The sequence below is a fragment of the Amblyomma maculatum genome, chromosome 10, assembly GCF_055883805.1.
Source record: "Amblyomma maculatum isolate TAMU_Amacu chromosome 10, ASM5588380v1, whole genome shotgun sequence".
NCBI lineage: Eukaryota > Metazoa > Arthropoda > Arachnida > Ixodida > Ixodidae > Amblyomma > Amblyomma maculatum.
In genome coordinates this window covers 11,457,626-11,473,169 of record NC_139353.1, presented here as the reverse complement: position 1 = coordinate 11,473,169, position 15,544 = coordinate 11,457,626, and the positions used below count along the sequence as shown (strand labels likewise).

Genomic DNA, 15,544 nt, shown 5'->3' with positions numbered 1-15,544 from the left:
CTTAGGTATTCGTGTTAGGTTTGACGCCGTAACCTACCATTAAGAGTGTTCGCCAGCGTTACACTCGTCCATAGAGTTGGACGTGAAATGTCCCACTGGCGACTTGTGGTTGTTCTTTTATCTGATTTATATGATCGATTATTTTCATGATCACAATATTAGGTCAAAACTATACGCACCAAACACTGGCCTATACTTAACTTGGTGTGAGTGATTGTTAGCTGCCTTTTTATGTCCCTCATGACACGCACTTTGATTTTCCCTACATTTTTGCTGAAAGGAAAGCGTAGCAAAAGATACCAAGATTACGCGAAGGACAATTTAAGAGACAAGGAGAACAAGTGAGATAGCAGCAACAAAAGAGCGAAGCAGAGAGGGCTGACTAGAAGCAATGTCGCCCCATATAAAAATTCAACAAACATGTGAAGTACACAGCACATTATCTGTTCTATCGGTGCCAACACCAGAGTGGAAAAACTGAGAGTAAACAAATATTCGCCAAAAAGACCAAAAGAAACCTTAAGAGTATTCGATCATAGCACACTATAGGGTATTAAGCAACTGAACTTCAGTTTGCACCCCAGGTCTGAATCGCTGGTTTTAATTGGGTTGAGGCTTCGGAACACGTTTGTGCGGTTTCCAGCATTGTGAAAAGTGGGCCCGTGTTTGATTTCCTTCGCCTATTGTCCCATTTTTTGCTCAGTTTACATTCTGATTTGCAATGAACCAACTCGCCCGCAAAAATATTCTAATGCTCGAAAAGAGGCCATAGCGATGAATGAAGGAGAACAGGAGGTGACGATGAGAACTGATTATTGCGGAAAGATAAGACGGGCAGTAAGTGCTTAACTTTTCGGTGGACACGTAGAGTGCCCAATAATGGACGGCTTCCGAAAACTTTTGACTACGAGTAACCAGCGCTGACATAGCACAGTACGCAGGTGCCTTCAGCGTTTCGCCTTCATCGAAAGGCGGCTTCCGCTACCGGGCTATAAATCAGGTATTGCAACTCAGTAGCTGAGTGAACGGCCCAGCTATACCAGGAAGAGGGTACGTGGACGGGTAGGGGGGAAAGAAATTTACTGGAAACATAGGAACGCCGCTTCGTGTCAGCGTATCGTCTGCCAAAGTTATCGCTCGGCGTCCGCAGGAAAATGCAACTGAAGAAATTAGGAAATATAAACTGGGCGTCCCTACATTGAGGTATGGATGAATTGTGAATATTTGGCAAATTCCCTCTGTCCCCAACAAATCATCTTCAGCGCGTTGGGCGACGCCTCGCATGCGGGGGCAAGGGAGGGAAGAGCGCCGGGGCATATGGGGACGCAACTATGGCGAGTAAGCGCTGGGCGGCTATGGAGCAGAACCCAGAAGTCGCTACCGACGCGTGGTTTCACATGAAGCATTTCCGGCGGAAACGCTGAGAAATAATCTCCGGATGTCTGCATCTCCCCCATGGCTGGAATTTTGCCTCCGGCGACAACAGCCAAACCGCTCACGCGACTTTGAACAACCGATGCTCTCTGGTTGGGCTTTAAATGTAAATTTGTCATAATTTGTCATAAATTTGTCATAAATTTGAATAACCCTCTCGGCGCTAGCATTTGATGATTCAAGTGCAAAACGGGAAGCGAATTCTGCTTCTGAAACTGTGAAACATTTATTTCTTATTCTCCCCATTATATCATTTCGTAAAATAGCATTCACTCATTCTTAACTGTCGCCGCCCAAAAATTTGCATTTACAACAAAGGTTACATGCAGCATTTCGAAGCGATAAAATCCTATTTTCCGGTTTCATTGGTACTGCTTTCAAATGGCATCTCTCGTCAATATACGTGCCCATGTTTAGGGCGGTCTGTGCAAAAAACATTAAGAGGGTCTCTTAGATGTCTCTCAAGAGGAGAAAACCGAAAGCCTACCCTTCCTATCCTATAATTTGCCTCCCATTGTTAGCCCCTTATCGCAATTCTTTGCAGTGCTATATATAATTATAACTGGTTTACAGGAAAGGAAAGGCGCAGTATCTATTACACTTTCTTCGGCGTGAGTTTGGATGGTACACCATCGCTCCTGTCGCGCGGCATTTCTTGGCGCGCGTTCGTGTGGCATTGCAGATGGCAGGGACGCATCCCGGGTTCTCCCCTGATGGGGCAGGTAGGTCACCGCCGCTTGCGGCGGGGGCTAGCCTGCCACCGATTTTTTATGGTATAGGCCGTCATTGCACCCGCCATCGGTTAGGTGGTGGACGACAGCTGTTGTTGCGGCGCGCGTCTTTCTCTTCCTCTTCCTTTTCCTCTCTATTTTTTCTTCTGTCTGCACGGGGCAGCATGTGCTGTGCGATGTCAGCGCACGTTAAAGATCCCCAGGTGGTCGAAATTATGCCGTAGCCCTCCACAACGGCTCCTCTTTCTCTCTTTCTACTTTCACTGCCACCTTCCTCCCTTCCCTTGTGCCGGAGTTCCCGGGATCGAATCCCGGCCTCGGCGGCTGCGTTTCGATGGAGCCGAAACGAAGTGGCGTCCGTGTGCTGTGCGATGTCAGCGCACGTTAAAGATCCCCAGGTGGTCGAAATTACTCCGTAGCCCTCCAATACGGCTCCTCTTTCTCTCTTTCCACTTTCATTCCCACCTTCCTCCCTTCCCTTACGGCGCGGTTCGGGTGTCCACAGAGCAAGTGTGACAGTTACTGCGCCTTTCCCTTCCTGTGAACCAATTTTAACTCCCTTCCCTTACGGCGCGGTTGAGGTGTCCACAGAAAACGAGTGAGACAGTTACCACGCCTTTCCCTTCCTATAAATCAATCAGTTCAGGTGGCTCAGCTACAGAGGCAGTAGCAGGCCCGTGCATTTTCTTTTCCTTCTTCCTACAGCGACAACAACACAGCAACAAACTCGGCCAATCGGAACGCCGCAAAAGTGGGACACACTTTGTCCACGACAGCATGAGCCATTAAAGACTTACGCAAAATAAAAAAAGCAAGTGTAGGTGCCATAGCTAGTCTTCTGATAGTTCACTCCACACACCTCTTTTTGTCGCTCCCCAGTCAGTTCGACAAGGGACTTTAAGTTCGTCAGGGTAGGCCACTTTTTCCATGCCGCGGTGGGCAACTTCGAGCTAGACAGCAGGCTTCCATTCCCCCGTGCCGGTACGCAATGTCCGTGTTGGTGTATCGGTGTCAGCCAAAACAGAGCGAACGAGTTCCTCGCTTAGAGACCACACTTTGCCTGCTACCTCTTCGTCGAGTACTTTCGAGGACCAAGAAGACGGGCGACGCGAGACGAAGTACTTTCCCGTGACGTCACGTAGGGCAGGTGACGAGGAGAGGTGGACCGAACCCCTGGAACCCTTACGGGGGCTCTGCATAAAATGTAAACAGAAAGAGGCAATAAAAGAAGTTAGTGTGCGATAAGGACTAGCATGCATCGCAAGGACAGAAAACAACTCCAGTTACTTTCGGTTTAAACTACTTCAGCCTACCAGGTGACGGGGGATAACTCAGGTTTAAAACTAATTATTCCTGCATATGCACTCAGCGCGAGTGGCTAGGAGACGTTAGCCGAATTATTTGGAGGCACACTAAAGCGAGGTTGCTCTCTTTTCGACAGTGGTGATTCAAATTCCACTCTAGTATGAAGATTTTTACCTTCTTAAAACATTGTACCGCCCTAATACTTTGAACACGAATGTTTTATACTTGGCTCTCACAGGCGGCCCCTTGGTGTCGGCTGAAAAAAATAATAATGAAGTTGGGCCATGCATACTAGGCATGTACTAGGTGCGCAAGTACGATTGAGTACGTCATCACCATCATCACCATCATCACAGCACAAGCAGTTCTGTTCTAAACGTCTGCCACCCTTGTCGCTTGTTCTGATACTCGCTACGATTCCCGACTGCGGTGAGTCCCCATTCGCTCTATCCCACCGTTGTTGCAGAAAAATGAAGTAGACAGTGCAGCAGTCTTCGCGTGTCCCCAAATATGTCGCCTGTATCCGCCCGTCCCAGAAAGCTGCGGATTACAATGACGCTTTTCCGGTCCCATTTTACGCCAAAAACGCTGTCGGGGTACTGGCTGTGGAAACAAAAAGATAGATTTCTTTGCTTTATGCACGACGACGTTACCGAACCTGTTTGCAGACGGGCACGGAAACGCGTTCAGCACTGGGCGACAGCTGCGCAGCCACTTCGTTCGCCCTGTGGAAAGTCACTCCCGTCCGCTACACTGTTTATTCTAATTCATTGTACACCCGAGCGTGCAAGGAGGCCAGCCTTTCGTGTTTATAACAGCAGCCGGGAAGCAATTGAACTGCATCGCCACAGGCTTGCGAATTTTCTATTATATTGCTTCCAGCTATACGCCTATGCATACATCAGTGTGCACGTATTTATTATGCACGCAAGCTAGCTCGTCACTGCGGACGCAAAAGTGCAAGCTCCCCCTCTGCACGCACGCATTCACACCGTCCCATCCGTAAAAACCTGGCATGCAAGCTTTGGAATGCACTTGTGCATTAAGAAAAGGAAGTGACTGATAATGGTGATCGATGCAGAGGCACCGAAAACAAAAGAGTGGATTCAATAAGGTACGCTCTCGCAACGGAACAATCACATACCGTGCCAAAAGTTTGTAGGAAAGAGTTCCAGAGGAAATGACGAAAACCCGGCTCCTTCTGGTTGAAGCACGTCGCCACCACGCCAGGGTGAACGGCATTGCATGTCACTCCTGTCAAGGAAAAGAAAAAGGGAAGCACAGCGACAGGAAACAGAATTATTTATGTTTGGTTTTTCTCTGAAATAATGGCCAAATAGCGTATTACTACCATGGGCGTCGAAGGCAAGACATCTTAAAAATGAGTCATTCTTTCCTATTCAGAAATGTGGTGCAACAAACACAAGAGAAGATACACAACACACGCGCACACTACCAACTGTAATAAGAATCTGAAAACACTTGCGTGTGCGCGTGTGTTGTGTATCTTCTCTTGTGTTTGTGTTTGTTGCGCCACATTTCTGAATACGATGCAGCACCAACTAGCCCCTCAAGCCGTTATTTTGAGTCATTCTTTACACGCAGAGCTTGCTAATGTTCATTTTTTTTCATTACAGAGCTTCATTCCTGTTCGCAGTATCGAAAGCCAAGTTAACTCGCATATGACTTGCAATGGATGGCGGTGCAGCCTAGCCTCGTAGATACAGGTGAGAAAATTCTGTTGACATCATCGCACTTTGCTTGCGAAAAGTGTCGGAGGCAGCACCACGTGTATTTTGTTTATTGACCTTTTTTAACTTTGGCATTTGAGTGCTATAATCAGTTAGAGCAATGTGATTCGAGTGACGACCTAAACAATGAAGATTATGTCTACTCCCCTTTATCCCCATCCATGGTCATGAGCCTTCCCATTCAATAAAGGACATTCAATCAATCAATCAATCAATCAATCAATCTTCAATGGGCCATTTCAAAGAAAAGGACCACGTGGCACCGAACCAGAAAAAAAAGGGGGGGAGGGGGGGGGATCAGGGTGCAGGGTGCTTTAAGCGGAGAAAGTGCCTAACACATTCTTGACGTCAACACATTCAGGTGGAATTGATGCGTGCAGTCGTACGAGGCCACGTGGCTGCCTCTTACGGCATGTACACGGGCGATGTATTTACCAGCATTTTTATTTGATAGCTCGGCCTTGTCCGCTGAAGCGTGCCGAGCGTGCAATCTCGAGAGCGTGCGGCATTCAGGGTTTCGATTAGGGGACCCGCTACAGCTGCGCCGAACTGCGCGCCTTCTCCTTTCCCCTCTAGATTATGCCGGATTGCCGAAAGCTTCCCCAGAGAATGTTATGTGGATAGCTTCGGCTCCGGCCACCACCACATGTTCTCCAACGGCCCCCGTCATCCGTCTTCCTCGCAGGGCTCGACGATGGTCACGACAGGCACGTGACCACCCTTCGAAGCACTACGTCATATGCTCGTTGCGCGTCTGAAAAAGAGCCCGGCAGACGCAAAGTTCTCCGGGAAGGGGTAGTGGAGGATGTTACTCCATCATTCACTATAAGCGGCCGTCGCGCACTTCCCGAGCAAGTAATTTCCACAGATGGTTGCGGTATGCGGTCACTCTTGCGCTGATCTGCTCAACTATGCAGGAAAAGAGGGAGCCTGGAGGAATATTTCCGGACATGAAAGTTGAACGACTTAGAAGACAGCTGAAGTAGCAAAAATTACATGATCTCTTAGATGTCTATTAAGAGGAGAATGGCGTAACACCTACCCTTCATCTCCTGAAATTTGCCCCTCATACTTTGCCTCTTATCGACGTTTCGTTGCAGTACTACATATAATTATAATTGGTTTACAGGAAAGCAAAGGCGCAGTATATGTCACACTTTCTCCGGCAAGTATGAGTTTGGACGGTACCCCATCGCTCCTGTCACGTGGCGTTCCTTAGCGCGAGTTCAAGTGTGGCGTTGCAGATGGCAGGAACGCTAGGAAAGAACTTATGTCGTGGTATCTCGCGGAATACGACAGATCTCGCGCACAGCTCTCGCGCATGGGATTTCGTTCCATGAGCTTAGAAAGGCGTTCTCCTTACAAACGTTTCTGCAGAAGAAAAAAAAAATCCCCCTTGAAGCTTGGTTTGTTCTGCTGTACCGCACGGCGTTGATGGTGTTACGTTGAATTTTGTTCACCTGTCTCTTTCCGTATTAAACCATTTTCCTTTTTCGGTTGTACGATCAGTAGCCGTACGCCCCCCCCCCCCCCCCCCCCCCTCCCTCCCCCTCCCCCAAATAATAATGGTGTAAGGCGAAGCCATTCTCAGGTAGCCCCGCCGGGGTGGCACAGTGGTAAGACGCCCGACTACTGTCCGGAATTCCCGGGTTCGAACCCGACCTCGGCGGCTGCGTTTCGATGGAGGCGAAACGAAGTGGCGTCCGTGTGCTGTGCGATGTCAGCGCACGTTAAAGATCCCCAGGTGGTCGAAATTACTCCGTAGCCCTCCACTACGGCTCCTCTTCCTCTCTTTCCACCTTAATTCCCACCTTCCTCCCTTCCCTAAGGGCCGGTTCAGGTGTCCACAGAAAACGAGTGAGACAGTTACAGCACCTTTCCCTTCCTATGAACCAATTATTAATATTCTCAGGTAACCCGCAGTCTGCGCTGTGCAATGTCATTGGGGTTTCAAATGTAAACTTGTCCTCAAACGCATAAATTAGAACTGAACAAGTCGGGAAATGAACGTGCTTCGAGACAAGAAAACACTAGAATAGGCTCGCTTTAATTGATTCGTTGTTCGGCATAAAAAAAAAAAAAAAAAAGAGAAAGATGGCACATACCACTACAGGCAGTGGCCAAGACCAAGCTGAAACATGTTTCAGTGCACTTTGAGCTTTTTCTGCTGAAGTGCCTCGTGTGCGCGCTCCCGTGTTTGTGCCGGCACGTGTGTTCAGTGACAAGTGGTGCGTGTCTTTTCCAAGACACATGCGGCATGCTGCATTCTACGAGTGTGCATGGTCTCCTCAAGTGCCGGGTACCACACGTGTATGTGGTACTTTAAAGCATTCTGGTGAAGTGCATCGTACGCGTGTTTCTGCGTTTGTGCTGGCATGTGAGAGTGTAGAGCTTTTTTTTTTTTTTTAATTGTGGCGGTGCTTTTTCAGTGACGAGTGGTGTGTGTCCAAGACATATGCGGCATGCTGCGTTTCACGAGTGTCTCTAAGTGTGTGCATGGTCTCCTCAATGACTCGGACCACAAGTGAAATCTCACTGTACTATGACATCATTACCTTTCATTCACACCCTACCTCTCTTTACTTCCTCTTCCCCCCTTCCCCAGTGTGTAGTAGCAGGCCAGGGTCTCTGTAACGCCGACCGACCTCTCTCTCTCCCCTCCCCTCCCCTCCCTCTCTCTCTCTCTCTCTCTCTCTCTCTCTCTCTCTCTCTCTCTCTCTCTCTCAAGCGGTGCATCGCAAGAGACTGAAGCGTTTTCGAAAAATGAATTAGATTATTTAACAAATAAATATAAAACACATTTGTACTAAAAGCGAAGCTCGCTTTTCTCTCAGAATTTGTCTTCCAGCCGGACGCGGCGCCTTTACAGATTGTTAACAGATACAGCCGTGGTCGCAAATTAGAAGGTTGAAGGGTGACAGGCAGCGGCGAACCGGTGATGCAGCTGTGGTACGATATGGTTCACCTGGGATATTTTTTGCTAAACCGTAAACTTTGTATGGAGGAGGAGGAGGAGGAGGAGGAGGAGGAGGAGGAGGAGGAGGAGGAGGAGGAGGAGGAGGAGGAGGAGGAGGAGGAGGAGGAGGAGGAGGAGGAGGAGGAGGAGGAGGAGGAGGAGGGCGGAAGGCAGTGATGTTAACCAGAAATAATTCCGGTTGGATACCCTGCACTGGGGAAGGGGAATGAGAAAATTAAAGGGGGAGGTTAGAACAGGAGAGGAGGTGAGAAAGTCACAGTCTGTCAATCACGCTAGTCCCTGTTAAAAAGCGAAGTATTTACTATTTACGCAATGTTTCGGCAACGTCTTGAAATAAAGTTGCAGTTCAGCGCCTTTGTGTCGCCGTGTTCTCTGTATTCCACACTTGTGTGCTACGTGCTGTTGAACGAAAGATGAAACACCAACTAGCCCGGCAGCTCGCCCTGTTCAGGTGTCCAAAAGGCCTGGCCATTTACAGCTTCGAGCTTTTTTGCGTCTCTGAGCTGGCACTCGACCGAACAAAACACGTTGTCGCAACTCTTCCTCTATTCTTCGGGGCTGATTTCCTGGACTCAACCGCCCAGTGAGTCCTTTTAAGCATTCCTCTCCGCTCGCGCGAAGAATCCTCGGCAACCTGAATAAACATCGTTCCGAGAAAATCCGGCGTGGGCGTCGGTGCAGAACCCATTTTACGACGGGGCTTTGGCTTTGCTGCTCTTCGCAAATCGCCAGGCCGCTTTAATCCGCTCGTCTCAGATTTGTATTCCGAAGGCATTCGTTTTGACCCGCACAGGTCATCTGTATATAAGAAAGAAGAGAGAACGATGGAAAACTTTTAAATTGCCTCCCATGGCGAATGGAGATTAGGGGCGACCATATGTGATTGGTCGTTTTTCAGGTCATGTTGTTATTATTTTCTGCGCTGCTTCACATTCAGCACGTATAGACAGGTAGTTTATAAAGAAAGTTTTTTTTTTTTTTTTTAATCCACGTTCGCTGACGGAGATGAACTTTTTTCGCAGTATGGCGACGGCTACCCTCAGCGAGGAAAGTCCGTCCAAGAAGAATTTCAGAAAGTCAGTGTTGTACAAAGGAAAATAGAAAAGGTTTACCGTGGTTCCGGGTCCTGCGATATCGAAGATAGAGTGAAGTTTGTGCAAAAGTGAGTCCGCTGTTGTATACAAGATTCCCTTCTTGTGTAGACTGGTATACACTAGACGGACAAGGTGTTGTCGTAACACCCACTTTATGGAGCATACAAACGATATTTAATCCTGAGTGGCTCCGCAGGTCGCGAATGTAGGAACTGCCGACCTATATTTGAGAAAACTCAAGTCCTCTTTCGTCACCCGCGTCGACATACCAGAAACATTATGGAGGCGTTTCACATCGCCTCATATGGCTGACGGCATCAGCACGCCATCGTTATCGCTATCGAAAGAAGAAATAGGAAAACTCCGAAGACCTGATTATATTTTTCCTTTGTGCACTGAATTTGATTGCTAACTTTTTTTTTTTTTTATGTGTCACTGTTGCTTCGTTTTTAAGCAAACGAGCCCTTTTCAATAAACGAGTCGGAAGAACTGCGCCGGTCATCCTTCTGTGTGTTTGTAAAGAAGGCGCCCGCAAATTTTCATTATGTCTGTCAGTCACTGCTCCTTGAGAGTGCAGAGCCCGCACGGTCCAAGTCCAGCTTTTGTGGACACCCCTTTTAATAGTCAGGCAACTGCGAAATACTGTAGAATACTACATGTATTATTGGTAATCGTCTAAACTGAAAATTAGCCGCAAAATACTGTTTGTGGAAGTTCGTCCTGTGCTCGCACTGATTAATTAATATTGCACAAAAACCGAGTGAAATGTGTTTTTTTATTATAACAGCAGACACTAAAGCGTTCCTATAGGGATCATCTACGGATATATTAATAGTTACGGTGCGATCTTGCCAATGGGAAAAAATCGTTGGAAGACTGCACGTTAAAAAAATCGCTTGTCCGCAATTTTGCAGTAATTGTCCGGAATTTTTTAGGATAAAAAAAATTCTTTTCCCAAAAATTTATATAGATACCACTTAACACTACAGTGGCCGCCGCACGGAATTCTTCCTTGAAAAAAAAAAAAAAAAAAAGTAGGCGGATGTTAAAGCTACCTTACTTACTTAAGCAAAAAGTGAACCAGACGAAATTATAAGGTTTCAGAAGAAATTTTACAAAGTCCAGAAAAATTCCATAGATTTGACCTAGTGTTCCGTACGGAATAAAACAAAATTTAGACAACTTGTTGACGGTTAAAACTGGATTAGGGAAATATTTTACAAAACTTTCGGGACAGAAGGTGTGTCAATAAAAAAGAAAATAATTTCTTTCTCAAGCATTGAAAGAAGGTGTTCCTCCTCGCCCCTGCTATCTTCCTCATATGGTTTGTGGGGCTTTACGCCCTAAAGCAACTCACTATGAGAGACGCTGTAGTAGAAGACTCCAGAAATTTGGACCACCTAGAGCTCTTTAACGTGCCCATATAAATGGTGTACTCGCATTTTATTGACTCCACTGCGCCCTTTATATTTCTTGATTTTGTCATTTTGTCTACGATCTATAGATTACAGTTAGCCGCCATCTTAATTTTCTCCTGTGTGTTTATAGACTATTCATAGGTTAAAATTTACCACAGCCTTCATTTCCCATAGAATGTAGGCTATTTATTAAAATTTTGATATCAATATATGGGCAGTTCGTGGACAGTCTAAACACATTTCTGTAAGGGCTTATGATATCTAAATAGGTATTATTATAAATAAGCTTGTTTTGGGGGAGTATTGATCTTAGTATATAGGGCATTCGCATATGACGCGGGTAACTGCTAAAGGCTACACAGTGCGCACATTCAGTTCCGCTCTCCGAGTTCAATCAGCGCATTACATGGCACAGCATTGACGTCAATTTGTTTAAAAATATCCAGGTGCTTTTTTCTGCCATCCTCAGTAAAGTAAGGCCGGCATCACCTAAAACTACAGCTGAACAGAGGACGACTTGAGGGTGAGCTTGAACGCGAACCGAGCACTGAATAAATTGCATATTACGAGAACCGTATACAGTTTGTTCGGTCGAAAAGGCATCGCCGTCGTCATTGCCGTTACCTTCGCCGTAACCAAGAATTTAGAAGACGTGCCGGAAAAAATATACACGTGATTTCATATCAAAACTATGGCGTAACCGTTCTTTGCGCAAAGTGAAGAATAGTGCCACACCATTTCGCTTAATATTTAGCATCTATGTGCTAGTGAAGCTGGAGGTTAGATTTAAACCAACGACATATTTCTTGCGATTAACGGCATAGTATGCCGTTAATCGCAAGTTCACGAGTCCACTGAGAAGTGAGACAGATACTTAGCCTTCTTTATCCCCAAAGCTAAACCAACTAAAGATGTTTAGCACTGCGGCAAAGCACTGTGCCAAAGTCTCAATGACATACATTTGCGGTATGAAAAGGCAGTGTTAAAGGCGATATCACGTCTACTCTTAAGACGTAGTTTAAGTGACCTAAATTTTTTAATTCAAATTTTTCCGAAGCTTGCCGTTGATATGGTGTCCAAATGACGTTCGATCGCCCAAAGCGGACCAAGATATTCTCTTGACGTGGCAGGCATATAAACCGCGACAAACATGGCGTGCATGGGAGAGGAACCCTTTGGCTAGATCAACTAATGTATTCGTTGCAGCGTTCTTACGAGAATAGACCGTGTTAAAGCACTTTAATTGAAGTAAGTCAGGCCTGAAGTGATCGCATGAAGTCAATTTATAACTGCTCAATATCACAAGCGGCTTCTAGTTGTGGTCCTCCAATTGATGGCTCAAAATGCAGGTTCATGTCACCGCCAAGGTGATGAGGATGACCTTGGCGATGACCCGCCTGTTTCACCTCGACAGATAGTGCGCGCTGTGACTGGACGCTCCGCGTGTGCTATTTCGCACAATAACGACCGATCGCCCATGACAGCTGTCAGTGTTTTGTACAGTGTGCAAGTGCGTGCGTAATGTACAGTTTGGACACAGAGCTATTGCGGAAGCCCGCCCGATGTGCCGAGTGCTCAGTGACATAAGACATTTGCGGGTGGGCCTCAAGCAAACTACTGTATACTGTACCATAGTGTATATATTTATTTTATTTTTACCTACCCTTTTCTTTCTCCCTATCGCTCACCTCTTTGAATTCCTTTACCTTTTCTTCGCTATCCCTTTATTTCCGCTGCACTAGTTCAGGTGCTTCAAATATCAGATAGCAGATACCGGGGCTTGCAAACATCTTTTCTTTCCATTTGTATATACAATAAATAACCACTACCACCACCACCACCGCCGCCAAGGTGTCATTGGGCAAAGGTTAGGTTAAGAGAGAAATGCGTCCTGCACTTACCTGTCCCTTGAAGTTTCTGGGACAGGTGGACGGTGAAGATATTGAGCAAAAGCTTGCTACTGGAATAGGTGGACTCGATGCCGGGGTACTCTGCGCATGCGCTCTGGCCGACTGCGCTCAGGTGGTCCCAGGGTACCCGACCCAGGCGGTACAGCGCTGACGTCACGTTGACCACTCTGCTGGGCGCACTGTGCTTGAGCAGGTCTGCGCAAGGCCAACACAGCGCAGCGAAAGGTATTACTTCACTAGAATGCAGCACACCGTGTTTAGGTTGAACTGACCACGTGACATGTAAAGGAGAACTGTTGTCGCACGGATATCAGTGTAAAGCTGGTGGAGTTCGTGAGGTGTGATTTGGATGGAATGGATGGAATATTTTCCCGCTGTTCTTGGGTATAATGCACCAACTAACCCCACAATCTGTTATTCAGTGTAAGGGTATTAGCACCATTCATTGGAAATATGCATACAGTGAGGTGATGCTTGAAAGTTTTGTGTGCAAACTTTTTAACGAAAAGAACTCGGTAATGGTGATACTGACATACGTACCCAACTGGAAGCCCTCATAATCAACGTGACTGCTCTCCTCTCGGCAGTGCTCTATTTCAGCATGAAGCAGAGCTTTCCGGGAATTAATCGTCCATCTTCAAGAACAGTCGGGACCCTCACAAGTGCATTCTTGTAATGAATCGCGAATCCGCGAATGGTGCAGCTGAAGTAGAGCTATAGGCACAATTCGCTTGGTTGCCTCGTAAATCTGGCCCGATATGTGATATACTCCGACACTTTACATCAGTGATCAGTGAATATAACAGGGAATGCGCTGAAATCTAACGGTGCCATGGAGATTAAATAATCGACGAATTCTCACTGCAAAGGTTGGCAGTTCGCGTACTCTTGCAGACTCCCTGTAGCCCCATTTTTTCATTTCGGTACAAAATGTTTTTGTCCATTATCATTTTTATTCATATTTGTGTACTTTTCTTTCATTCATTCATCTTCCTTATTAGAGAAGCAGGGTGGTTGTGAGTATAATATGCCTGCCTTTTTTTGTTTTTCTCTCTCCATTTGATCTGAGGAACAAAGATATCTCTCCTAAAAAGCTGACAGCGAGGGGTCAGTACGACAGCTAAATATTACACGGCTGATGAATTTGCAACCGCGTTTATTGAAAGGGTACAGAACAATGCCTACGAGACCAGCAATAGCAATAGCAAAAACGTGCACAAAAGGCGTCTTTTGTCATGTTTTGACATCACGCCTTCTTCTTGTCTTAACACCAGGAAACACACGAACCGGCTCGAGCAGACCGCAACGCCGGCTTGAAAAGCAGCAGTGAAGTCTAGTATGACTGCAACTCACCAAGCAAAAGATTTGTGAGCAGGAATGGCCCCAGATAGTTCGTAGCCAAGGTAACCTCTATGCCTTCGCTTGTGAGCCGCTTCTGCCGGGGTGCTGGAGGAGACCGCAAAAACAAAATTTACAGAATGTCGATGGGTCGATTCGAACGTAATATGTAAGCATCACTCGTTACTACAGCTTTAGTTGCCGCATAAGCTTTCCTTACATCATTTGTTTTTTTTTTTGTTTTTTTTTTTGCCATTTGCTTTCGTTTTGGCGCATGGCCTGCGCACGCGCAGTAAAGGTGGCGAAGCTCCACCCACTCAACTGTTCTCGCGTGCGCCGTTCTAGCCGTTCTATGAAATGCTAGAACGATTATTTGGACTACTTGGTATATATTCATGCAGAGCGCACTGACGGTGGACAGTGGCCTTTCTTCTCGTTCGTTAGTGCGCGCTGCTCTGTAGCAAAGAATCTGTGTAACGGTACTTCTTTCTTGATCGCACAAGATGTGATGTGGTGGTTTAGTGGATTGCGTCCTCGGTTCCCAACCCAAAGGTCGCAGGTTCGAACCTTGTTATATGTATATCTACTTCTACTTCGCCCCTTTTAGGGCGAAAGCATTAATACGATCGTCAAAGCCGAGCAACGACCTTACTTCCGCCTGGCGCCTGATTGGTCTGCCAGATCGCGACCTCAGAGCGCCCTAGAACGGGCAATTCAAACAGTGCTTTCACACTGTATCATTTGTCTAACCAGGTTAAACTCCGAGTAATTTTATCGCGAAGCAACTTCTTCACTCGGTCAAACCAAACTAGAACGTTGTCAAACCAAACTAGCGGGTGCGAACCCAGGTATTCCTCGTAGGAAGCGAGTACACAGCGTCTTAGATATATCTCCGCAGCCGATTACCCCGTTTCCACACTGCAACAAACACACACGCTGAGCATTTTACGTCGTCACCTCCATCAACTTCCATCTGTGCGCGAAAGCTTTCTCATGTTCCAGTTGATTTAACTATGTTAAATTTAAGCTTTACCATTGTTTTCCCTTCCTCGCTTATAGGCAGCGTCAGTCTCCTTGAACCTCTAATGTTCATGCATGAGTAAAAAGGCTGCGTTTTCTTATTATTACATTAAATTCAAAGACCATGTGATTAGCACAGCTATTGAACAGCCCTGTCAGAAGTATGTGGTGTGTCTGATGATCATATTCCTAGCTCTGAGCAGATGGTCCATCATTGCCCTTACCCGGCCTTGGGAAAGCGGCCCCCCGCCACTCAACGAACATCCCACCCAGTACTAAGCAAAATGATTCCGTAAGAGCAGATTCTGACCTTAGCAATTGTTCATTCTTCCGGAAAACCGACTCATCAATTTGGAAACCTTTATAATGATCTGAAAAACGCAGGCCTTCAGTACGTCCCATTTTCAGTAGAGTAGAGAGTAGAGAGAAAATTCTCGATTGGGGTCTTGGCGTCTATAAGGAAATCAGCGGCCGTTACCACCTCCGCACTTTCCACTCACCGGTGATCCCGGCGTTGTTGACGAGCACGTCGAGATGTTCTTCGGAAGCCGTGAGTTTGTCCGCGA

General features: G+C 46.6%; 1 protein-coding gene across 1 annotated transcript in view; it reads right to left on the bottom strand.

Annotated features, from left to right (window-relative positions):
• Positions 1 to 3,115: 3,115 nt before the first annotated feature.
• Positions 3,116 to 15,544, bottom strand: part of LOC146175599 (retinol dehydrogenase 13-like) — a 15,383-nt gene continuing 2,954 nt past the window's right edge. Inside the window, exons 2-6 of the mRNA XM_084580835.1 lie at positions 15,479 to 15,544; positions 13,974 to 14,066; positions 12,612 to 12,815; positions 4,615 to 4,724; positions 3,116 to 3,358 (exon numbers count right to left, since the gene is read on the bottom strand). The exon at positions 15,479 to 15,544 is cut by the window's right edge and continues 174 nt beyond it. Of these exons, the coding sequence (XP_084436961.1) occupies positions 3,116 to 3,358; positions 4,615 to 4,724; positions 12,612 to 12,815; positions 13,974 to 14,066; positions 15,479 to 15,544 (716 nt within the window). The remainder of the gene's footprint in view (positions 3,359 to 4,614; positions 4,725 to 12,611; positions 12,816 to 13,973; positions 14,067 to 15,478) is intronic.